Consider the following 26,567-nt stretch of genomic DNA (forward strand, 5'->3'; position numbering starts at 1 on the left):
TTTGTTTGTTTGCTTGGCTGGGGGTTTTGCTTAAGATTAGGTAGGAATAGGTCAGTATAGGTAGATGATGCTATTTCAGAGGTTTTATGAAAGCACACTAGTTTATCAAATATTCAGATCAGCATGGGACCCTCATCCTCTCCAAATATAATTTACTGATAAGCAATGGACCACTAGCTCAAGGACTGACAATCTACCCATTTTCTGTTCATCACTGCAGAAATACAACTCATTTTCCTGTTGGGAAACACACAGAGTATGCATTATAATTCCTAAGTGGACCAGATCAGTAAGGCAGAAACATTTCCTTAACTACTAATGATCCTAGAGAGAAAGTGGTTTTGCAAATGGCCCCAACAGATGTACCGTATTCCTAAAACATGCCTACTTCAGCTCCCATTTAAAGTGACGAGAATGGTCACAAGTAAGCCCAGTAGGACAGCTAGATTCAATTCCCCAGCTTACACCAATTTCTTAAGGCTAGTCATGAAAGCATGTATGTATTCAACCACTGTTTGGCAAAGCTCAAGCTGAAACAAACTCATCTTCAGGTTTCAGTTTGTTCACTTTGGCATGATTTTTGGACTAAAACTTGAAAAGTGCAAAAATATTTAATTAAATCTTCTTAAAAAAAAAATTCATTTTACTGGCGCAACCAACCCCAGTTTTTCAGGGGTTAAATCCATTGCCAGCAACGGACAGAAAAGGAAGCACCAGCATAAAAGAATCAAAGTGCATTTCTAGTATGCCAATGCTGCACAAATTGGCAAGCTATAATCTTATATTCACCACTGGAACAGATTATGCTAAATCCATTTTATAAAAGTCTGTATTACACATTAACATATGAAGTCTGTCATGAAGTCTTGGGGATACTGCAATGAATCATCAAAACGGAAACGTTTGGAGACCATACTGCTGTCCTCTGGAATGTTCTCTTTGTCTTCCTTGTTGCTGCAGGTACCATTACTACTAGATTTTACATTCCGCTCTTCTGACCATTTTGTGGTGTGTCCTGGCATTAGAGAAGAGCAGCAAGTTTCTTCAGGGCTACACAAGAGTATGAACTCCCCTTGCTGCAACCACAGATGAGAAAGACAGGCCTCTGCTGTGGGTCTTTGCCTTTGAAAGAGAAAAGGGTGAAGTTCCTTAAGTTCATTTCAGAAATACTGAAAACATATTTAAATAGCCCTGTCATGTTAAGAAATCTTATGCAGAATTGGCAGTAAGGAGTTAATACACCTGGTTTTCCACCAGTACCACAGCTACTGCAAAACACATTAGACCCCACCATAGTTAAGTCTTGGCAACATGCATCTAAATTTTAGTTGACAGCCTTCCCTACTGCTGAATGTCAGAACTGGTAACTTTTCATCAGAACAAGGAACAGGTGTTTCTCAGCTGGTATTCATAGTCCCTTGGAATGTTTTCAACACTGTCTATATAAATGTGCCTGAGCTTATGCTTTTGAAGTCCTATGTTTTATACAGACCATTGTAAATAGGTTAATGAATATTCAGTCATTAAGTCTTCAAGGAGGGCCAAATAACATGGTGTCATCAACACTATCCAACTTCAGCAGTGTTTTACTCTTGCTGTTTATGGGGCGTAAGCCCTTCCACAGTGTAGTGACTACCAAACAAAACACAAACTTTTTCCTTTTGATGACCTAGTATAGCGCTACTACAGTTTTCATTGTGTTCTGCACTGTTAAATTCCACAGAACCTGCTAGAAATGCAGCAGAGTCCGCTACTTGTCCTTAACTTTACCAGAACATGTGAATATTTTTTTGTCAGAGACCTGTAACTTTACAGAGCTGACTATCTCAGGACACATTTTTCCTCTTAAGATTCAAGAGGGTATAGTCATCAAGAATCAGAAAGGGGAGGAAGGTTATTGAGGATATAATGAAGACATCAAGATGCCCAGAAGCAAGAAAGCAAGTAGAGTAGTGACTGTGACAATGTCAAACATCCTGCAGGTCCACATTAACATTTATCAAATCAAGTTCTTCATAATTGCTTCCCCCATGATACTATGGTTCTCAAGAATTATTCTAGATGTTGACAAACCCTCTATATGAGATGCCCAAACAGAAAGGACTCTTCAGATAATGAGTTTATATAGTCTTTATTTCATCAAAGTAGGCACTTCATAGATAATACTGTCCCCTCCCACCAAAGAACCTCTTTCTCAACTAAATAACAGGAACACTCCTGCTTGCCCCAGGCTCTCTGAAGCAGAGGGACTACTGTCTCACCACAAGTGACAATAATTAGCACTATAATTGGTAGTGCCTGACCATGCCTAGTAAAACATGACTAACTGACTCCACTAAATACTATTCCCCCATATACATCTTTTAGGGTGGTGGTTTTTGGTGGTTTGATTTTGGGGGTTCAGGCTGGGTTTTTTTTTGGCATGTGGCAGTGGGTTTTTTTTGGTTGGCTGCTTTTTACTATATTTGCTGCTGCAACAGCTAAAAAAAAATCCAAATTTAACACAATGCAGCAAGTGCAGACATGGTTAATGTCTATAAAGTTACATAAGCATGCCTTACAAACAGAACCTTTGTACTTTTTATCAAGAACATTTTTTAAGAGACTGAACATGGCAGAACTATGTATTCTTGAAGACTGTTTGCTCAGTCAGAAGACTGCCAAGTTTGTTTTTTTTTTTATATAAAATGTATTAAAATAGAAAGATGCATTAAAGATAAGTCAGGAAACAAGAAAGCACAGCATCAAAGGGATTGCATTTTGTATCTCCAAATTGCACAATAAAAGGTTAAATTATAGCCAAGAATGTGACCTTTCTAGAATATATTTCAGATTTGTTAGTAAGCTGTCCTTTGAATGAAAATATAAAGAAACTCAAATTATGAAGCTCAAAGCACAAGCCTGACTATAAGAAAAGCCAGACAGTGAACCAGAGATCATTTCCATACATTATGGAAAGGCATAAGCCTACAGATAATCACCAGTGCATTGTGAAATGCTTGCCTGATCCCATCAGTGGTATTAAGCTCCCAAATTAACATTCATTTTTTCTAGGTGCTCCACGAACATAAAAGGTAAGATTCTTGCCCAGGGGGGTTTGTTACTTACTCTGGATTTTTTATGAGGAGTTTTTGAATGAAGTCTTTGGCAGGCTGTGAAACTGATGAAAATGTTTCTTCTGAATAATCCACATTAACTTGAGATATATTAAGGTAAGTTTCTTGATTATCAGCTCCAACAAATGGAGATTCTTGTGTCAGCAGCATGTATGAAATTACACCTATGTTCCTGAGACAAAGAAAAACCACATGAATAATCCTACTAGGATACCTAAACAATATACCCTATATATTTATTGTCCTGCAGATCTGACTTCCTGATGTATGCCACACTCAGGGAATTAGAAACATCATGCGACACCTCGGTTTTCTGTGTTTGAAGGACACACACACACAAGGAAAGCTATGTATCTCAGTAAAAGGATTTCTGAAAATTGCTTGCTTTCAATACAACTTTTTCCTCCCACTGAGATTGCTAGGAAAAGGAAATATACTGCTTTTACACAGCCCACTCTTATGGGCAATTCTGGATGTTAGAATTGCAACAAGATAGATTTTCTAATTCACATGTAAATAAAACCTATCTTGCACTACAATTCTGGATGAAGTAACAATGACTGAGACTTAGTCAATCTTTCTGTATAAGTGACATCCCAGTTGTGTAACAATATCCTCGGGCTGAAATCTTTTTCCCCAAGAACATGAGCATGAGTACAACATCATCAAGTGATTTATTATAAATCTTAGTTTCTTGATGAGTAATAAAAATGGGTTTGTGATCTGACAGATCAAACCTTAGCCCTCATTAGTGGGGAAACATGCATCCTGAGTTTGTCATTCTGAGTACAGCACCAATAGCTTGGTTGTGCATTTTTCCAAAAAGCAAGCAAATAAATAAAAAAAAACATTCACAAACAGATACAATTGCTGTTACGAACCGTGAACTTCAAGGAGTTGATTTTAGATCACAGCAACTTTTAAAACTTCATTATTTAGATGCTCAAAAATGTTTTAAGGAAAGATCTCAAAGGTAGCTTTACACTAACATAGCTCACAAAATTAATAGGCTACAAAAGTATACTTAATAAAGTTGTGGATTTGTCTCATTTTTTTATGACACATTCTGCAGATACTGCTCTAAAGGTAAGAGGTAGAAAGTTAAAACAGTTATCATTTGTGTAGTAAAATTATTTAATGATACAAAAATGGGGAGGGAGGAGTGTCCAAGAGCAGTTGCTACCTGAAACAAGTCATCCAAGAGTAGCTAATGCCCAAAGTATACTATCCAATCAGTTATTTTTCCCTTGGAACAAATACCTAGACTCTGCATGCTTAGACACCACCTATATTCCCTACTAGGTGTGCAACAGACCCATATACAGTAATTCCTGTAAACCCGAAGTTACATCCTGAGGGCTCCTTCCCCTCCCAACTCGACCTCTTCTGGTCAACCCAACAGAAGCAACCCAGATAGAACTGCAGAGTTTGGATCTGGCTCCAGTCTGGATTGTTAAATGGTCACGACTACCTCAATAAAATGAATTATCATATACAACCTACCACATATCTGTAGCTGTGGTAATGGGATCGTAGTTTAAGATTTCTGGAGCTAGATAAAGAGATGGAGAGAATAAAAACACTTTAATGAATTTATTCAAGTGGCCTTGAATATTCAGACACTACATTTCTGGCAGGTATTCTGCCAACCATTATGAATCTAACCATGCAGTTTCCATAATCAAGTTTACTATTTTCAAGCCACAAGATGGAAAAATGTTATTTCCATTTGATTAGAAACACTGATGCTTAATTGGTTCACACTAATAGGCACACTATTCTGTACATATTCCAAATCCCAAGATATTTTGTAATCAGATGCATGCACATAATATAGTCTTCTAACTGGTTTTCAAGTGTATAGCTTTTCAAGGGGAATGCATAGACTTCAGCATGCTAACGCTGCAAAGCCAGATGACTAGGCCAATTTTAGGCTCAGTGGCTGTTAGCATATAGAATCATAGAATAGTTAGGGTTGGAAAGGACCTTAAAATAATCTAGTTCCAACCCCTTGCCACGGGCAGGGACACCTCACACTAAACCATGTCACCCAAGGCTCTGTCCAACCTGGCCTTGAACACCATCAGGGTTGGAGTATTCACAACTTCCCTGGGCAACCCATTCCAGTGCCTCACCACCCTTACAGTAAAGAACTTCTTCTTTATATGCTAGGTAACAACTTACTGACTACAGATTTAAGTGGTCTTGAAATTGAGCATAGGCAAATCATTAAGAAAATTGCGCCTTGGAGAGGGCCAAGTGCTACTGGCAATCTGTCCCTTTCCAAGGATTATTTTTATCTCATTAAATCATCATACTGAACAGCATTCCTCATTCAAAGAACATTTCTTTGTGCATGCTAATGTTAAATTCTTTTGATTAATGTTGAAATACAACAGCCAAAATTTCCTGTTGATTTAAGAGTCTGCATCACAGCAGCAGTAAATACTTTAGCATGAAATTAGAGGTGCACTTGTTGATATAATTTGGTGGTTTTTCAAGTGGAAATATTTGTAGACTACTCTAAGAACAGCTCAGAACATGTTGCCTTGTCCTGTTGTTCTTTCTCCAGTAATGACTGATAAGTAGATAAGCACATTATACGAAGTATTTCTGCTTTCTCAAAACCACACATCAGAGATTGTGAAGCAACTCTTCCATACCTAGATACTCTGTTGTTCCCATGATCTGCCGCAGTTCACCAGAATTCTCAAGCTTCCGAGACATACCAAAATCTACTATTTTGACATCACCAAGAGGATTGACACTGCTCAGCAAAATATTTTGAGGCTAGAACAGGAAAGATTTGATTCTCAATTAATTAAAACACAAGCTGCAAAAGTCACCAATGTACTAAATGACTTATCAATTTCTATTATGCAATACTTATTACTAAGTTTTAAAGAATTAATCACTAGTATATTTTTTCTCATCATTTTCTGTTACGTATTTAACAAGTTATCACAATACTAAATCAAATATAAAGTACTAAAATAAAACCTCTGCTGCAGCCTCACCTTTAAATCCAGATGAACAATGTTGTTTTCATGCAAGCAGCGAAGTCCTTCAAGTATCTGTCTTATAAGTCTTACAATATCCCTTTCCCCAATTCTGTCATCCAGATCTGGGACACACAAGTCAAATATTTCTCCTCCAGCAGCACTGAAACACATTCAAGAACAGTTACATATTAAGTCTGAATTTTCAAACTTAAGTGAGGAAAAATTTTATGCATAGTACAAATGTATATAATATATATTCATTTTCTCAGAAAGGCTAAATACACACTTATGCCAAGACACACAATATAAGCACTTAGGAGGAAAAAAAAATATCAAAAATTTTTTCCATTTGATCAGTTCCGTTAATAATTCAAAGCAAGAAAGCCCAGCAGTAGTCTGAATTTGCAAGTAAAAACCATTATTTTTCATTATGTGGCTGTGGTGTAAATGCATGAACTACAATACAGTGAACAGTCAGAGTTGTTGAAGGTTATTTCTGGAGTAGAAGGGAACTGTATCCTTGCCACCCTAGGTCCTGCCATTCTGATGGAAGACTAAAAATCAGAGAGGTACCAGGAAGCACATCTAGCATGCTGCTGATGATTAAATGTGCAGTTGCCTAGTCAGTTAGCTCTTCCAGAACTCTGGCAGATACAGAATATTCAGAAATACAAGGACTCATCTCCATCACATTGAAATCTACCATTGCCACACTAACAACAAAGATGAGATTGACAAGCTCCATGTTTTTACACAGGATCTCAAGTATGTCTTCCTCAGAAAAAGGCTGTTGTTTGCTTATAAAACCCCCTACTATTACAGCATAAAGGAAGCGTGGAAATAACCATGTTGCATGTGGTTAGTTAGTTCTATACTCTGCCACAGAGTCAGCTGTTTCCTTTCGTGCTTGGTTTGACATAATTACTCAGCCTGCTCTAACTACCTGGAGATACTCTCTTTCAAAGATAAAGAGCCGCCTCAAAACTACCAACCAGTAAGCCTCAATTTTATTGTTCACAAAATGGTAAGTGTATAAAAAAGTTAGATAATGGACAACATGGATAAACACAGTCACTAATCTGCTGGAGCTATGCAAGGTATCAGTAATGCCTCTCCTTTTGCCTTTATGACAAAACATAGATGAGCAGTGGACGTCATTTACTTCAACTTTAGCACTGTTTTCAACACTGTTTCCCACAGTATTCTTGTATCCAAGTTACTATGTTACAGACTGGATGGGTGGACATACAGATGACTAAAGAGCAAGAACAGCTCGGCTGCATAGGATTTGGGAGTCCTTACAGCCAGAAAGCTGAATGCAGCAAGGGTCAGCAGCACCTTGGGCTGTAGTAACTGCAGCAGAGCCGGCAGGCTGAGGCAAGTGACTCTCACTAGACCACAGCTAGAATGCAATACCCTGGTTTTGGCTCCCCAGTTCAGGGAAGATCTTAACAAGCAAATTCAGCATCAACTGAGAAAGCGAATAGAAAGATCACCAGATGACTTGTAGCACACATAATTACATAGCTTCAGAAAAATAACCTAATAGAATCCTACACAATGCAAAACTTTGAACCTGCAGGTACAGCTCAGGAACAACCCAACACCACCAGGGACCATATGTAAGAGGAGAAACAGAGCTAGAAGGGATATACTTATTAACTATTTTATGAGCAAGAGACTCATTTCTTGCAATTCTTTTAAAGGACTGATTCAGAGTTCTGATAATGAGAAAACAAACAAACAAAAATATGTACTCTGCTACAGATGACAATCTAAAAGCATAATCAACCCTTTGCTTATTCCAATAGAACTAGGAACACTTACTGCAAGACCGAACGCTACTATAAGACAGACTATTAACATCACCGCAGCATAAGGAAGTTGCTTTACTACAGACCTTTAACAAGCAAGACAGCTGAGCTGAAACAGAAGCACGAAAACATTGTGGCTTCTATGTGAATTTGTAGTTGTTCTCAGTAAGAAGTTCAAAACTTGTCAGCTGGATTTTACATCTACATTATTTTACCCTTCTTGGAACAATAAACAGTATGTTAGGGATCACCTAGTTCCAGCAAAAAAGCAAGCTAGATTCTGTGGCAGATTTGAAGGAATTTATTATGGTGCATGCAGACCACCATTAACAGTTCTTCAAATACTTTGTATGAGAAACTTAAATCCTAGAGAGAGACTTCCTAAATAGTTTCACAAACTGCATTTTTCTTCCTTACATTACACACAAAGATTTACACATACAGGAAATATGATAGATAACTCTAATTCAAATTCAATCCCCCAATTAAACCTGTTTTCAGAGCTAATGACAAGTGACAGGGACATCTAAACAGATACAGAATTTTGGAAGAAACAGCTCCAAAAGCCAAACACTTCTAAAACAACAAAACCACTACATTTAGAAGGTCAGAACCCACAAAAGAATTGTAATTTTTCAGACACCAGACAACCTCAAGTGGTGACTTGAGGTAAATTTCACAGAACATGGACATGCTCAGCTCTTAGCTTCTCTGAAATCTGTGTATTTAGTATCAATGGCTGCTTTTGAGGGGGGGGGGAGAGTGGGGCGATATGATTTAAGATCAAAGCATCTGTGCACTTCCTAAATTCAAGAACACCCTCTCTGGCCAGCTTGCATAAAAATCTTTAGGACTAAAAACACGATTCCACCCTAGAGTTTGTATTCAGGTTTTCTATCAGGTCAGCCTGACCTGAATATTTATCACAGCTTTTTACAAAAATTCAGCTAACAGAAGAAAAAGTCTGCTCAAATTAAACAGGCAAGTTTTAATTAAAATTACCCACCTGAAGTATTTAAAGGCACAAAAACTATTCCAATTTGAAACAGAATGGAATAGTCTATGAAGGCTGTGCAGGAGGAAAATTACTCTTTTCATTTTTAAAAAGCTTTTTGTAAAAAAGCCTGAAAATCTTTCAGTCCATTTTTTAAATGTTTTGAGTGCAGAACTACTAGACGTTTTGGTCTATTTTTTTTTTAATGCCTTATTCCATATTGTTTGACATAACTCATTAGCTGTGGATGTAACAAAACACATATACACAACCAGATTCCAATTAACGCCAACTGATTCAACTCTTGCATTTACATGAAAATAAGTTATACCAAAAAAGTCCCTAAGAGTTTATAAAGCATAACATAATGAAATATTAACACAATACTGTGCTGTTGTAATTCTCTAGGTGTTCAGGCAACTCATGCAAAAACTAAAGAGTATATTGCCAGATTTGTAACTACAAATATGCAACATGGATGAAGGCATACTTACTATTCCAACACTAAGATGATTTCATTTGCTGTTTCATAGACTTCATGGAGATTAACTATGCGAGGATTAGATTTCATTAATTCAAGCACAGCAATTTCATGAAGAATCTCTGCTTTGCAATCTTGACCTCTTCTTCTTTTCTTTAAAAACTTAGCTGCATACTCTTGGCCTGTGGATTTAGCGATACATTTTCTAACCACAGCACATCTTCCTCTACAAAATAAAAGGGAAAACGTTAAGAGATATAAAAAGTATGTAAATTGCCATCAGGAACAAAAAGCATGACAAATAACTGGAAACCAAGAAAAAATTTAACAGGGGAATGCCATGATTGGCCTGTTCTTACACGATTCCCTGAACATTCACATTCAGCCACTGTAGGAAAAAGCATACTAAGCTAGATGAAGCTTTAACAAGACCCAGTACAATTCCCTTTATATAGACTAGCTAAGATTAAATCAGAGTATGAGGTTACATGGTTATTCTCAATGTAGGATCACCGAATCCTAGAACAACCCAGGTTAGAAGGGACTTTTTGAGATCTCTAGCAAAATCTCCTGCTTAAAGCATGGCTATATACGAGATTCTGCCAGGCTGCTCAGGACTTGCTTCAGACTGGAAATACTATGTAAAAAACCATCTTCATCCACATTATCATACCTACAGGATACAGTAACAAACTAAGCAACACCTTGTGAAATATAGAGGATGAACACAGAAAATAAAGCGTATTTGTATGCTGCGGACAGGGGGAAGGTCTTTAGTGCAAGAACTTTTAAAGAAAGTGGATCATGCAATACTACTAAAAAAAACCCTAGGCATCTACAAAATGCTCAGAAACATCTTAACAGAAAGACACCAGTACTTGGCATTCTCTTCCTCAATTACAGTTAGTCTAAGTGCGCTGCTTTCTTTCCTAGCCAACTGTTTCGGTATGGAAACAAAAATGTATTTTGGCAAGGAAGGGTTTATAAGAGAAAACCACACTCTGTAGTTAAAACACCAAGCTGACCTTTAAAGAAAAAAAATAGGGGAAAAAATGCAGTTTTTTAAGCCAAGTTATAAATTGAAAAAACAATGTTTTATAATCACAAGTTTTGCATTCCCAGAAATGTCTAGTTGCATACTTGCAAAGTGCTTTCAAATGATAAAACATGATTAAAAAAAAAAAACAACCCAAAACAAACAGAGCTTGAAGAGCTAAAATAAATTGCATAAAGTTCTAAAAACAGTTCTAAAACTGTGTACAAAGAACAAGATCTACACTTCTGGACTGTTTTTTTTAAAGGCTTTTCCATGCATATTTTTTGTTACCACAGCATAAAAACAAACTTTATGAAGAAGCTCAGTATGAGCTATCTGAGCTGAGCTAATTTCAACTAAATTAGCTCCTTTAGTAGAAAGGACTATGTTGCCCTGCAGGGCTTTGCCCTTCTGGTGCAAAAACGCCCCAAACCCTAAAAGGAACATACTACAGAATCATGGAATGGTTGGGGTTGGAAAGAACCTTAAGATCATCCAGTTCAAACCCCCTGCCATAGGCAGAGATGCCTCACTCTAGACCATGTCACCCAAGGCTCTGTCAAACTCAGCCTTGAACACTGCCAGGGATGGCACATTCACAACTTCCTTGGGCAACCCATTCCAGTGCCTTACCACCCTCATAGTAAAGAACTTCTTTGCATGTAACCTAAATTTCCCCTGTTTTAGCTTAAACCCATTGCCCCTTGTCCTACTGCTATAGTCTCTGATGAAAAAAAAAAAAGTCATGTCTGGCTTTTTTAGAGAAAAATCTGTAGACTTCAGTATTTAATGAAAAAAGGTAGGAGCATTTAATGAAAAAAGAGATTTCCATTTGCAAAAAAACATGTTAAATACCGTTTGTGCAAACTGACACAATCTAGAAATATATTCAACGAAACAACTTCTTGCTATCATTTATTTCAGTCTCAGTTATAGGATTTGTCCTTTTTTAAAGCACTGAATTTATAAAGTTAACTTCTGAAGTCAGAAGCAAAATTAATTTAAGAGGTGAAAGCTATTTACAGCTTGGTACATTCACATTCTTGATTTTAGCAACTATCTGTAAGGCTGGAAAGGCCAAGTTATTTCTCAAGTGTGAAAAATTGTTAAACCAGCTTATTATTGCAGACCATTTTAAGTTATTGAGCCGAATTTCGCAATATAGCCAAGTATAGGATACTCCCCCACAGCTTACATTCTTGTTTTAACATCACCCTATCAACCACAAAAGTGCCTCTAAAATTATAAAAGTTCATGAGAACAGTGAGATAAGTTTCTGCATATCTTCCTTCTAGCTGCTCTGAGTGTAACAGCTTTAAAGGGTCAGCAGTATCTTCAGATCAATCATGTAAGAATTTCCACTTCTTTGTACTGCATTTGTAGTGTGCCAATTACCAAGATAAAATTATTAGACAAAAAATATTGCTTTAGAGTAGTGGAATTTCCCCAGAAATGCAAAATGTCGTATCTGAGGTGCTGCACTGAAGCATGCAAAGAAGGCCTCACTCCTCCTTGCCTGCAAAGTAACTCCTTAACCATCACACACTTTATAGCCCAATTTTATGAGATAAAAAACAATTTCAAGTTGTTTTGATATCCCAAGTTAGAAACCACAGAAATTCAACTACTTCAAAAGAAGCCAAGCCATCCACATACTGGGGATAAAAAATACTTAACCCACTAAACAGAACCTGCCTGCTTTATGAGTCAGTCTTAAATACCAAAGGACCTAAAAGATAAGGGTGTGGGAGGAAGAAATGGGACTTGGGAGGCTTAAGTAGAGAAGAACAAAAGAATCATTTACTAAGTAATACGAAGAGGAAAAAGAAAATTGCAAGTGAAAAGAAAAAGCATGTTAAATCTTTTGGGGAAGCTACAAAGGTGGATTTTACATCACTTAAACAGTTGTAAATACTTGCAAAATTAAAAAAAAAACCACAAAAAACCACAGACATTGTTAGGCCAGGAAAAGTCAAACGTATGCTTGGAAAACATACTGCTCTGCTTGTGTTTCTTTAGATTTCAGCACTTATTTTCTTATGCCTGATTTTGCATGTAAAGAAACTTTTAAAGACTCCATTTTGGAATCCACACAAAATCAATACTTTTATTTGCTTTAGACATCATCTCACAGGTTGCATAATCTGAAAATCCAGCTGCTTGAGAATACTGGAGCACAGAGGATGGTGCATATAAACTGCTTCTGCAGAGCCCACAACTTAAAACTAGAGCTGACAGAGGGGTAAGAAAATAGAAAAGTTAAGGGCTGCAAGGTGCATTTTTATAGAAGTGCATCAGATAAAGCACATGCTACGAGAAGACAAACAAGCAAAACCCCAAGAGAGCAATGAAGGCTGAAGATCTTAAAAATCACATGCAGAGGAGCATCTCTACTGACAAAATGAGTTGCAGGTACCAAAGACTGCTATGTAGCACAGCGAGGCACAAGAACTGTGAGACTGAGCCATGCCACTTCTGTTCAAGGAGCTTGAAAACACAACCATGGTATTACGTTTGCATGGCTTTGCACCCAATTCAGTGAGTATTTTCAAGGTATGAATTATCCCAGTGACCTCAAAAACACATTGACTCAGATGTCTGAAACTGTACCATAAATACCAACAGGTCTTTTTTTTTCCTTTGGCTTTATTTCCTGTTTTGCTATTGCAAACATGAGGAAGGGAAATAGGCTGCAAAACCACTCTGAAGCAGCAGGTTGTTAGAAACTTAGACTAACTGCTGGAGGGTGAAAGGGGGAGAGAAGAGGTCTTTGCTGGACTTCAAAAAAAAATAAAAATAAAAAAATCAACCTACAACCAACTCAAAATCCCCATTCTTTTCTTACAGTATTACCCTATGTTATCTCTTCTTTAGTTTATGTACCTGGAATACAGTTTGTGACTAGACAGGGAAGCAAAGGAACATAATCCCAGATCTGCATTCCTATGAGAACAGGCTAAATCTAACATGGAAAAGGCTGGCAATTTACATCTCAGAGTATCTTTTCCTGGTCCCCAGAGAACCTGTTGAATATTGCAAAGAAGGGAATGAGGAAGAAGAGAGACATACTTCATTCCCCATCTACTACCATAAAAGCTTGGCAGAAAAGGTCTCTCATTGGACAAATAATTCTCTTGCAACAGAAACTCCTCTTACTAAAATAAACAGAATTAACCTCACCTTCCCAGCTCTTTTGATTCAAGCATATAAAAATTGTGGAAATTGTCTGTCTTGATCTGTGTGTTCAGAGACGTGGCTAACAAGCCAGGAAGGCTTTTATTCTCCAACTTCCTCCTTGACATGGTCAGGAACAGGTCTCCCGCTTCAACCAGTCACCTGTTAAAGCAAAACAATTCAGTTTGGGGTGTTCCATAATTTCAGCACAGGAAAGTATGCAGATATTAGAGTTTAGGTCTGTCAGACTAGAAAAGCTTTGTTTAGTAGTGACCTGAAAACACCATATTTAACCTCTGTAAAAATAAAATCTGAAAGGAACAGTAATCAAGACATGCTAAGAAAATGAACTGATTTGTATTTAATTATTTTAACTTTTCAGATGAGTCAGTTTCCCCCCCTCCCTGGACCATATCCGTAATATATTAGGCACAAGCTTCAGTTCTAGTGAAAATGCTAATAACTATTTAGCTGTTAATGATATGCACTTTTTTTTAAGCTTCCTGAAAATAAGTTTTAGATCTCCCTTGGATTCTTGGTAACTTCCAGCAATTCCTTTAAGTTCACACTTTTCACTGGTATTGCTAGGGGACTTAACCAAAACTCCTTCCCTTTTGTTCTTTGTAACACAGCAGGAACAGCTAACCAAAGAGGGGAAAAAAAGGAGGGTTGTTTTTTTTTTTTCCGTTGAGAAGACTCACATTCTTATTAAACTCACTCAGAGCTCATCTAAACTTCAGTTTAACGCTAGATTATTTGCCAGAAAGCAGCATGAATGGACAACATCCTCTTTGCAAATTCAGATCATTTAGAACCAAATGATGTAGTAATCTTGATTAAATTACCTTAATAAACCAGTAGAACAGCACATTATGGAGATATACCCACCCACACTATTTCTACTACTGTTAAAAAAAGTAAGAATACTGGGTTTTGGCATTCACATTCATAGGCCTAAAGCACTGCTTCAGGCAAAATGCAAAAGCAAGACAAAGAAGGGTTACTGAAGGATAACCAAAGTCTTAATTAATGGCTTATTTTAAGTTACTATGTAAGTTTACCTTTATTAGTGATGGAAAAGAAATCACACGCAAGTTACAGTTCAGATACAGTTAACAAGCTTACAGAAATACACTTTCAGTCTTCACATGACAGAAGTGCAGCATCAGAAACTTCTGGGGGAGCACTCAAACTAGTTATGATTCAAATATAATCCAGCATCCATCAAGCACTGTTCAAATTACCACTTCTTGGAACATGGACATTCATATTCAAACTATTTGGGATTTAAATCATGATTCATGCGTTAGCAGGAGACCAAAGAGAAGCCAACACACAAAACCCCCACGGAGTTCAAGAATATCTTCAAAGTAGCACATGAGATGCATGAAACAGTTTCTTATAAACAAATATGCATTCCATTTTCCCCAGTTATATGGCAGCTTATCATGTAAGAGACCGATTCAGGTGCCTGAAATTTTACATGACTCTCCTCAGAGCTGTACTCACTAAGCAGTTTATCAGTTAAAGTTATCTTGTTACTGCAGTACTTTAGCATAAAGTGATTTATATATATTAGACATTGACCTAATCGATTAAGAGCTTGCTATTATCAAATGTACTATGTAAGATAACACTTTCAACCATTCTCCTTGAAGAGTGACTATTAAGGAGAGCTACTGTCTTATGTTGAATTGAGTTTGTTTCTCTGGTAAGGCACGCTATCTCCTCTTTATAGCTTGGTATCATTAATAATAGAGGAAAAACATATAGCAGGCAGAAAACCACAGTCAGACACATAATCTATTCAAGAGAACTAGATCCAACTTCAAATCCGGTTAGCTATGAAAAATGGCACAAGCTCTAATACATAGACCATTTCCGAAATTGAAAGGGACACCTGCGCTGTTGCACACTGCACCATGTACTTCAGTAACAAACATCAGAAACACGGATCTCACCGAAACTTGCAAGCTTCCCATTGAAGAGGAAACCTCCCCCTGAGCTACCTTTAACTGGGCAGAAAGTCACTTCATTTAACTATTTCAGAGGTCAAGCCCTTGCTCCGGACTAGGAACACGTTCAGCAAAGAAGGACGTCGGAAGGAGCAGCACCAGGGCACGACGCGCCGCTGCAGGGCCCGCACCTCCCCGGGTGTAACGGGTGGCAGGCACCCAGCACCAGGCAACCCGCCGGGGCCGCTGAGCCCTGTGGCAACCTGCGCGGCCGCCCACCGGAGCGGGTCTGAAGGATACGCAGCGCTCCCTCGCCTCCGCCTTGCCCTACTCTGCCACCGCACAGAGAGCCCTGCGCGGACTGGCCGCGGCCGAGTGCGGGACATCAGGCGGGACGCGGCCTGGGGTACCCCAACCCTACCCACAGGCACCCCCGCTACCGCTGTCCGGGGAGAGAGCGAGCGGCCGGGAGAGGCAGCACGAAGCTCCCACTGCCCACTGAAGGCACCACCGGACCCGCCCGCCCTCCCCCGCGGCAGCCGAGGCCGGGAACCGCAGCGCCGTCTCGGGCACACTCACCTCCCGCCACAGGGCTCACAGAAGCCCCTCACGGAGCGGGAACTGCAGCCGCCGCCAGGGCCCCCGCCGCGCCGCAGCCCAGCCCGGCCCGGCCCGGCCCCCTCCCTACCAACCGCCGCACCCGCACAGCCGGCGTTTGAAAAGCGCAGCCCGGGAGATGTGGCTGCCCCGGCAGCGCCCGCCCACTCAGCCGTAGAGAGCCAATCCGCGCCCACCGGGGCCAGCCTTCTGCACGGCGATTGGTGGATCCACCCCCCCCCGCCCGGCTGCCCTCGCCCCTCGAAGGCAGCCGGGGCGGGGCGGGGCGGGCGCGGACAAGGGGTGAGGGAGGTGCAGGTGTGCCCGCTGCCTCCCCCGAGTGCCTTCGTGCGAGCTGAGGGGGCAGCGCCGGCGCGGTTCCTCCGCCACCTCCCGCGGTGCTGGGAGCCGCGGCCTTGCGTGACCCCGCTGGGGCAGGCCGGCTCCCTCCCGCCTCGCTCCCCAGGGTGCAGGGCCCCGCCGGCCGGTTGCCTGGTGGGGACCGTGGGCTGACGGCGCCTCCGGGGCAGCTGTGGCAGAGCCATTTTGTTTCGCCACCTCAGAGAGCGCGGGGTGCAGAGAGCCGCCGGGTTGGGCGAGGTGCAGCGATAGTATCTGCTAGTCCCAGCACCGCAGCGAGGGCTACCGGCGTGCGCTGCACAGGAGGAAGCGCAAGGTGCGCGGGGTGCGCTGGTGCTGAGGGCAGCTGCACCGCGCCAGCCCCGCGAAGTCTGCAGCGCTTCCTTTCGCTTCTGGTCTGGCGCAGCTGAGGATGTGACAAAGAGCCCACAACCGCAATGACAAACCGTGTGTGCGCTTACCAGCACTGACTGATGCGGATGGGCTTTCTATGTAATGTTCATGGCGCAGCCTGCAAGGTCCCGAACGACCGTATTGCTGACTGGGACCAGTGAACACAGATATACCAGCACGCACATCTGCACATGCATGTTCAAACGGGAACAAACCTACTTTTTGGTGCTTTTATTACAAGTACAGAGCCTGGTTTTGACAATTTTCCATGCACGTAAGTGGCAAGTGGGTGTTCAGAGCCTCTAGCTTTAGGGAGCTGAAGGAAAAATAAGAAAGTTAAAAGACTTTAACTTGTGGTTGCAAAGACCCTTTTTGAGGATATAAAATAGCCTCAAGCATGATTTAGAAATAAGAAAATTAGAAAGAGTTCTAAAATAGCTGCAATTTGTTTGTCAAATTGCTTTCCTTCATGAAGCAATCCAACCAGCTGCCCTAGAAATTTGCAAACATCCGTTTTATTTGCCATAAAGGCAGTAATAGTCATGTAGAGTAAGAGTTCAAGAGCAACAGATTTAATTTCAGCAGCGCATCATTAGAGTTACTGGGTTAGTTTTGTTTATGCCCCGGCACTGCCAGTGAAATGGGTAATTGCAGTGTGCATGGCAAGTATGGTACCCAAGTCGTGCTGTCACAGCAATGCTTACATTCAGATTAGTTAAAGTAGTATAAATGAAGGTGAGACAGCTTGAGAAAACTGCAAGAAGTCTTTGGAAGACTTTGGAATGGTTACACCATGCTCCTGGCACAATAAGATTCCCTGCTAATAACCAGAGGTGATTTTCAAGTGTAACTCCTGCTGGCTTTCCCTTACACCTAGGGTTTTAGCATTCTGAGCTGTGGATATTTTTGACAAAACATGCCCAAAATCTCTACTCTCTCCCACAGAGTTCCACCATCTCTGCAGAGTTCCAGCCTGTGCCCTTCTTCATTATAACAGGATTTCAAACACAAATACGTATAGAAAAGACTGGTTTTGTTTTAAGGTGTTCTTTGAGCAGTATGAAAAGCAAGCAGCATTCCAAACATACCGAATGATCCTCAGGAGTGAAATTAAACGATGACTACAATTAAGATGTTCTAGGTTATTATAACACATGGTGCCAAGAAGTAAATGACAGTGCTTATGTTTGCCTCCTTAGCTGCTTGTGTGTCTTCACCAATCCTTTTCAAGGCCAGGATTTGCTCTACTTTCCCTTTAAGTTCTGAAAGCCAAATAAATAGCAAAACTGCTCCGTGACATGGATGTCATTGTAGTCATGGTTATCTGTTTATGTAATGCCATAGAAACATGTATGGCACCTACAGAAGGGTATAATTGACAGGACTCCACCCGGAGGACTTTGGAATTTTACTTAGATACACCACCACAGAGAATGACAAACAAAGGGTGGAGAAGGGGGAATGGTAGGCTGAAGGTCACCACAGTAAAGGATCATGACCTACACTTATTACTAATGCGTACATCTGGTGATTAATTGCTATGTTTTTAATTATCTCACAGGTGTTAGCATCATAATTCCCATTATTAGTAACTTCTTCTCTTGCTTTCCTCAATTACAAAGTTGTTTTTTAACAGTCTTTAGAGCTTTTCATGAACAGAACTATTTCTTCTCGATCATTATCCATTTGCAAGGCAGGCTCTGCTGTAGAGCTTACGTTGATTAGAGCCATAGGTGTTCTAGGAAGCTAACATTCAAGAAGCTCAGTTCCCTCCAGACGTGCTGATTTCACTCCAACCTGTCACAGGGCTGATGAAGTGTGGACTGAATAGACAGCAACCTACCCTTCTAAGCAGGTAACTATGGCACTCGAGTGGGGGACAAGTGCGTGACATTAAGAGCCTTATAGATGGAAGCTGAGAATGTTTGAACTGCCCACTCCAACTCACTTGTGTTAACTTCTTTGGCAAGACATTGGCTAGCCAAGACCCTGATACATAGGACAAAAAAAAAGCCTCAAAAAACACAAGGCAAAAGAGTAACTCTACCAGTATTTTAAGCCTCTTTGTGACATAGCCATTCCCCAGGGCTGTACATGCTTAAGTAATGCAACAACACATTCAAAACAAGGCCTTACCTGAGCATTTTCAGAGTCCTGCAGTTCAAAAGCCATGGGCAAAGATCCATGTCTTCTAAATGTTGCCTCTGCTACTGCAGCCTTCAGGGAGCAAGAGCAAATCTGCCTGCAAAGTGGATGACCGTTGTTGTGCAAAGTACCCACAGCTATTTGCTTGGTGGAAGAGCATGGGGTTGGCACGCCAGAACACCACACAGAGTAGTAGGCTGGCTGAAAAATGTGCTGATTTAGTGCATCTCAGATCATAGCATAAAGCTGTCTATCTTAGGGGGGATACTCCAGTACTCCCTGAGTGTTGTTTCTCTCACTCTGTGGGAATAAAATAAGCAACACCCCTGCCCCCCCCCCCCCCCCCAATCTCTACCCTATAGAGATTGCCCATACCCCAGACATCTATAAAAGCACTGTTAGCTGAAGCAACCTCCCTGATACCACATGCCACCCTAAACCATGACATATTCAAAGCACACAATGACATTTTGCCACAAACCCCTCAAAATCAGCATACTGCCTCTTGCCATATCTGCAGTAATCCATTCTGGCCATGACCAAGTCATTGAATACAGATAACCCCCTCATCCAAAAAGAATTATCACGTTTTATTTAATACAAGTTGCTTAAAAAAAGAAATCTTTGTGCCAGAATCTCTGCAGAAATCCCACCACCTTTGTACAGGGAAATAAGAGCAAAAAGCAATCATCAATTCAATGGGCAAAGTCTCTGTATTTCACCCAGTCACTGCTTACCGCAACTGCCTCAGTGTCACCCAGCACGAGATGGATACAGACTCGGAAGAACTGAGTAATTGCTCAATACATGGCATCAGTTATCAGTGATCTGGATAAACTCTTAGGAGTCTAACATCAAGAATGATGGCAGAGAGCAGAATCTGAAAGGGCTCAAGTCTCAAAGCCTCTTCCCACAGCATTTCCCCTTCAATGATTTTGATGAGCTGGCATCACTTTGCTAGCAGCAAGGTAACACAAAATTACTTTAAAACTTTTTGTAGAAAGCAATAGATACACCACTTCAATATTAGATTTCACAAAGAGTTCATATAACACATAGGAGAAGTGACAATTTGCCATTTAACCATTCTAGAGCAAGGGTCTCTTTGGACTGTGTCTCGGTGGGGAGAACCCGTGCCTAAGTGCTGAATGAAGACCAGTATCTCTTCATGGAACTAGCAATCTGTTACAAAAGATGAAGGAAATCTTTGGTGTGGGCCACTGACTTGTATTAAAGACGGAAAAATGTATTCTTCCCTGAAGATGTTTCTTTGCAGAAATACAGTGCTTCTCTGTGTTACTTGCCAAAGTATGTCCTTGCCAGTTCTGATGCTTCATTCAAAAGCCAGACTCCCATGTGAAGCCTGGGCCTCTACAACATGGTGACTGCCATATCTGCTGCTTTAATTCATTTAGTTTTACATAGTTTTTGTTCATATGCAGTTTTCATTCAAATTATGTTGTACATAGCCACAGAATCCTTACTTTCTCTGCTTCCAAAATTAGGGTTTGTAACATATGGAGCCAGACTCCATAGGCCACCAGAAGTCACTTAGAAAAGATGATGTAAGCAAAGAGTACCTTGTTGTTTCTCTAAAGGCTTTAAAATACTGCAAAGGACATAGAATGATCTAGAGGTACGAGCTACTCATTTAAAGAACAATGTTACGATATATTCAGAGGCTTAATAAAAGAGTTGATTTCCAAAGTGGATTTTGTAAGAAGATTTATTTTAATTAAGTGATTTCAAGATGAAACATGGTCTTAAACAAAATAGAGGTCAGTATGAAAATAAAATTATACACAGAAAAATCTTTTCCCCAAATTTTCTGAGTAACAGGAAATACAACACAACAGCCCTGTATTCAACTGAGGAGATAATTATGTAAATCTGTGAGCAGTCCAACGTTACAGTACATTCCTTGAAGCCAGGCACAACGAAACACATTGTGTGCCCCTGAAACACACTCACCACATTTTGTATCTGCTCTCTCTGCCTCAAAGGAAAAAAGAAGTGAAATGTAATGCAGTGTAAATGGAGAAAAGGACATACACCACCTTAATGCTTGAAGCACGTATTCCCCATTTAGTGTTCTGTGAAAGACATATATATATATACCAAATTCAGATGAAACTTAAACTGGCTTGTAGAAAGATAAAAAACTTGGTATTGTATTTGATATACAGTCTTGTGAACACTTAACTGAAACATATGGAAAAGATTAAAAAATACACCACGTGTCCTACTTAAAGCTTAGAAATAAATACGTACTCTGTATCCTCAGTGCTTGAAATTCTTTAAAAACAAAGAACTTGTTACAAAATCATATCAAGTAATTGTCAAAAATGAGGGAGATGCACTTACATACTTGTTAGATTCTGGATGCCTGCATCCCCACTACAAAAACTTGTAAAACTTTATGAGCTTTCAAACATGCTGAATAACCCAAACTATATCCTAGCAAGGGCAAGAATATCGACTGACGTGGGGGCAACAGTGTTCCACACCACATCCCTCTTTAAAGTTTTCTCTTTCTGTACTGTATCAGCCCTTACACGCATTCAGTCACTTAGACAAAAAGCAGCCTTGCTGATCAGGATTCATAGATGCCTCCAAGGCTATGTCATTCCAAGGAAAAACAGTACAAAGAATAAGCATCCTCCTAAGATGATTTATGTACTTGTTATTATCTAATTCTTCTTCCTCCCTGCAATGCTGATAAGTAACAGCAGTCTCCTGAGTGTTGCAGACTCATTGCAGAAAAATGTCCTGCTGTATGAATCTATTGAACCATTATGGTCCAACGTACCAGTTGTCTTCTCCTTCAGGACAAAGTTTATCTAAAGCTCTTAACTGCCTAGTTACCATGTTGAGGAAGAATACTTGCAAGGAATTCTTTAGGCTTTTATACTGACTTATCCAGTAGTCTTGACTTTCAGGTAAAGAACCAGGTCAGCTTTTAGGAAAAGAAACGTATTTTGGAATCTTCCAACCCTCTTACATAGTATTTATTCTGGTAATCCTATCAGAGTGTGGAGTCAAAACATCAGTTTGGCCAAAGCCGACTAGCTCATCAAGAATACTTAAATTACCTTAAATAAGCTTTAGAAATGTCATTTCAATCCCTCTCTTGGTGGAAATTCATGGTTCTTCCACAACCATAATGCAGACCTCAACCAGAAAAATCCCAAACAAAAACACCCCCTACTCCTCCCTCCCCTTACATTTTTACATATCTAAATGTTAGGAACTTGGCCCATCACATTTAAAATGCAAGTTACCCTTGGTAGCGATGATTTAACTTCTTATCATATGCTATATCTCTTGCCAAATGCAGCTAGTAATAAACACAATTATTTGTACAAACAGTAAGAGTAAAGAGGACTTCCAGACACCACCCTTATTTTATTTATAAGCCTTCATTTCCTAACAGTTGTCAAAATAAAATAAATAAAAAACTGAACAAATGAACAAAAACCCCCCACAAACACACCCAAACCCAACAGAACAAGAAAAAACAACAAGTTTTCTGATTGTGTACTTTGGATTGTCAAAACCTAATAATTAGGGAAAATGTCTTGCAGTTGCAGTAACACTAATGTATTTCAGGATGCATAGTCATTTTTCCTGGGTACATTATCATAGCCCAGTTTTCAAGCAGAAAGTATTGCCTTCTGTATACGCAGTGGTCAGCACAGCTCACTGTCCTGCTCCCTGTTTGCAAAGTGCAGTCCTTTTTCTGTCCCTACTTTTAGCCTTGTCTTCACTCCAGCACTATTCCATGGTTGCATTTTGAATGCTTTTATCTGCTGTGTGGAACTGTCGTATCTTATCATTACGGCACCTACAATTACATTCCTTCCTTAGCATAATTTACGAGGCTTTAGAGAGTTATTTGCATACAGTAATCTATTATAAAATTACTCAGGTGCAATGTCCGACTAAAGTCAACATGGCAATCAAATACGATGTCTCAGCAGAATCTTCTTCTATTGACCCAATTTATACTTACAGATGAGTATTTCTAAGTGTAAAAATTGTAATTCTCATTTTAAACGAGAGATGCCAAATAGCCAATGGAGTATGTCATGACATGCTTGTGTTGCAATTAGCAGGCAATGCAGATATGAATGAGCTTTTGGAAGTAACCAGCGCAGGGTCTGTATTGACAAAGCCTCCATCTGTGGCAGGCACAGTCCTCTCTAAGGTAATAAATCATGTGTTGACATGATTTCTGGATCAGCACTCACCTGCTTCACTGCAAGAGCTTCTCACCCTCTCAGCCAACAGCCTGAAGTAGCCGATGGGGGCTCACAAATTCTGGTACAGAAATCACTGCAAGAAAAATCCCCTGCCTCACTGTGAATTGTGCAAAACCAAACTCAAAGGACATTTTACCCTTGGATACCTGATCAACTGGTTTCCAAAAACTTGTGACTATTTTTCTTAAACTACTCACAATCTAAATGTAACAGTGATCCTACAGACTTTCTGGACAGAAGGGAGTTGCTTTTGTTGCAAAGGAGATCAGTTTAATTCTTGATGAAAAAAATAAGCAAACCCACAAGCTTACTCGGCTACTACAGCTGCAATCAGGACAGGTGGTCAGCAATTGTCTCTGGGTGATTTTAGGATTATGTGCAGTTAAACAGGAGAGGACAGGCAGCCTTTGAAAGGTAGCCCACAATAAGGGAGACCAGAGTCTTGTGGAGTTCTGTAGGTCTGTGCACTGAAAAGCTGAATACATTGATGTCAGCACAAAACTATGTTAAATTAGTGGAACAATGTACCTCCTGAGTGCTCAGCAAAAGCCCTCTAAGTAGACAAGGCTTTTTCTAGTAAAGGCCTGACTGAAAAGTCTCCAAAAGCTCTGAAAAAGAAACAACTGAAAACCAAAATACAAGTTTCATTAATCAGAAGTTTAAGGTAGGGAGGATTGAAAGAAGCATCGCTCGGCTCCCTTTCAGAGTCACCATAACTAAGAGACCTGTCAGAATACATCTGTAGTTAAATTTTTCTTATTACCATTCTGGCATGTAATCTGACTGCACTTGGGACATAAAAAAAAACAAAGTCAAAATTCCAGTTATTAAAGATTTTGAAGGGGGTAAATCAATTATTAGCAATTATTTCACATAGTCCGCAGGAGGTATTTTAGCTGCAGTCTGAATACATACAGACACTACAATGGATTGTAACCATTCCAGAGAAGTCCTTGTCTGTCATCCTTTTACCTACAGTCAGGAGAAGCCTTTCTAAGCAGTTTACAGGTGGTCATTATAATGTTGCTGATATTCAGTGGAACAAATTAATCACGAGTTTACCTTAAAACAGCTACGGCATAACACGACTGAGTAAAGCCTATGCTGCAGAGCCCTAAATGAAGTTTCAACCTGAAAAATACCTTTCTTAACAGTAAATTATTTTAGAAAATACTAGAAATATTTGAATAAAAACCTCTTAGCAATAAGAGTCTGAAACTGAACAGAACTCTGAAGCTTGTGGTCTGTTTTAAAGAGATGCAAGACATAACCCAATACACACTGTGAAAACTGTGATCTTATGGTCAGCTTTGTAGTTTTGCATACTGCTAAAAATGCATTGTAAAAAGGCTTTTAGCCTCACTGGCTTTACAATAAAGTTCTTTTCCCTTACTACTTACCCAATGTATGATTATTTTTCCAGCAAACAAGCAATTTCAAACTCAACTTCCTAAACTCTTTTTTTATTGTAAAATACTTAGGCCAAAGGTCAGCCTAGTCCAACAGCAGCCATTGTGGTTGTGCTAATAAAACAATACAGGATTTTTTTTACTTGCAATTGGTAAGCCAGTCAACCCAGGTCATTTCTGCTGTTCTGTTTCGGATGGCACAACTGAGCTGAAACGCAAACTATTTAAGAAGCCAGGTTTGAGTGATTATGGAGAAATTTTATTGGGAGTTCAATTTGTTTGCCCAGGGAGGAAAGAATGAGAAGGGGAAACAGCCGTGCTGCTTTAGTATTAATACTGTAAGGTTATCATTAAAGCTAACTCTGTAATCTTATGACTGGAGACCAAACTACTCAATTCCCATTAATGCTAACAGGAATAAAGTACCCTTCCACATAAAAACAATGGCAAGAAAAACACAACTACTAGTATAATTTAAATCAGTTTCATTCTCTGAAAAAGAATTAACTTGCTTTATGCTATGGGAAATGAATTTATGCTGGCTGCCACAGATTACTCTTTTGAGAATAGAATTCCCTCAGTCCAGAGACTGTGTGCTTACAAGTATCTCCATAAACCTCTGCAGCTACCACTGCAGAAACTCAGCAAACATCTGCAATGAATACTGCTGAGATTACATTTAGCAATCAGATGATACCATATGAACGCTTCAGAGGGAAGCTTTTTTTTCCTCTAACTACTTTTAAAGGGATTAAAAATACATCAGAAACCACAAAACTCTTTTCTTTCCTATAATTTTAAACTGAGCGAACTACCAGTCCAGTGCTCTGCCAGTTTACCTCATGCCAGAAACTTTGTCTGATGTCCGGCCAACACACTGCTGCCTAGATTTTCAGTTTCCCTGAAGATTACATATATTCACCATACCCTGCATGACCTGAGGTTAACTGCTTCGATGTGGAGTTTATGTGGTGCCCAGCAGGCCTGTGTACACAGACAGCTTTCACCCAAGATGCTCTCTAAGCCATAGCAACACCTTTTTATGGTAGGTTCACTACAAGGGTAATGAAAACTGTGTTTAAAAGCAAAAAAGACAACTGCTTGATGAATACTAAGGAAGAAAGCAGGCGGGGGCGGGGGGAAGTTTTGCTTTGCTTCTGGTGAGCAGGATTGTATGTTACATGGGAGTTTAGTTTGAATCAAAAGAAGCCTTTCCTGCGTTACCCTGCAAGGTGCTGCTCATGTAGTGACAGGAAGCAGGTGGCCATCTCTTGCCTGCTGTGGGCAAAAGCACTGGTACCCTAACTGCTGCTGGCTTGCAGATTCGGAATGGATAACTGCCAGCTACAGTGAGCCCCGCACTGCATAATTTCATTGATGACAAGCTTTTCCAGTGTATTTAGGAGTTAAATTGACTGCTAGCATACCTTTGCTTGGCTGGGATGCTGGAACCTGGGAAAGGTGGGCCTGGCCCTGAAGTGTCAGGGACAGAGGCCCCTTGAAGTTGCCATAGGCTGCAGGGACCTGCCAGCTGCTTTTTGGCTAGCAGTGCATGGCTCCACTCCCCAGCAGAGCAGGAAAAATGGGTACCACATGGGGATACCCCCGGCCAGACTCTCTCTGATGGAGATGCTGCAGGTTAAGTTGGGACACATTTAATGGGAATGGCTTCCCACACTGAAAGAATATTCTAAGCAGTAGCCAGGAGACATGGGTGTTTGAGTAGGATCAGGCTTCCTTTCCTATACTCCCTTTCTGCTAATCTCTTCAGAGCAGCAGCATGGCTTGTATCATCACAAAGAGCTAACCAAGTGCTTGAGGCACCCCAG

The 26,567-nt window shown here is 40.1% G+C and overlaps 1 protein-coding gene and 2 long non-coding RNA genes across 3 annotated transcripts; 1 reads left to right on the forward strand and 2 right to left on the reverse strand.

The window, feature by feature from the left end:
• STK17B (serine/threonine kinase 17b) lies at positions 1 to 16,188 on the reverse strand. Its single transcript, XM_062619641.1, has 8 exons — positions 16,152 to 16,188; positions 13,624 to 13,779; positions 9,421 to 9,633; positions 6,134 to 6,278; positions 5,780 to 5,906; positions 4,620 to 4,668; positions 3,109 to 3,288; positions 1 to 1,122 (listed from the first exon to the last, which is right to left on the reverse strand). The coding sequence occupies exons 2-8, from the start codon at positions 13,743 to 13,745 to the stop codon at positions 840 to 842; spliced, it is 1,119 nt and encodes a 372-aa protein (XP_062475625.1). The 5' UTR covers positions 13,746 to 13,779; positions 16,152 to 16,188; the 3' UTR covers positions 1 to 839.
• A 347-nt stretch (positions 16,189 to 16,535) lies between these two features.
• Positions 16,536 to 18,225, forward strand: LOC134164242 (uncharacterized). The gene is made up of 2 exons (XR_009965071.1): positions 16,536 to 16,759; positions 17,868 to 18,225. It is a non-coding gene; the product is annotated as an uncharacterized LOC134164242 (long non-coding RNA).
• Positions 18,226 to 22,589: 4,364 nt separating this feature from the next.
• Positions 22,590 to 26,383, reverse strand: LOC134164182 (uncharacterized). Its single transcript, XR_009965037.1, has 2 exons — positions 26,166 to 26,383; positions 22,590 to 23,402 (listed from the first exon to the last, which is right to left on the reverse strand). It is a non-coding gene; the product is annotated as an uncharacterized LOC134164182 (long non-coding RNA).
• Between the last annotated feature and the right edge of the window lie 184 nt (positions 26,384 to 26,567).

Source organism: Pezoporus occidentalis, unplaced genomic scaffold (genome assembly GCF_034315485.1).
Source record: "Pezoporus occidentalis ecotype Australia unplaced genomic scaffold, CSIRO_AGI_Poc_V1 ctg213, whole genome shotgun sequence".
Lineage (NCBI taxonomy): Eukaryota > Metazoa > Chordata > Aves > Psittaciformes > Psittacidae > Pezoporus > Pezoporus occidentalis.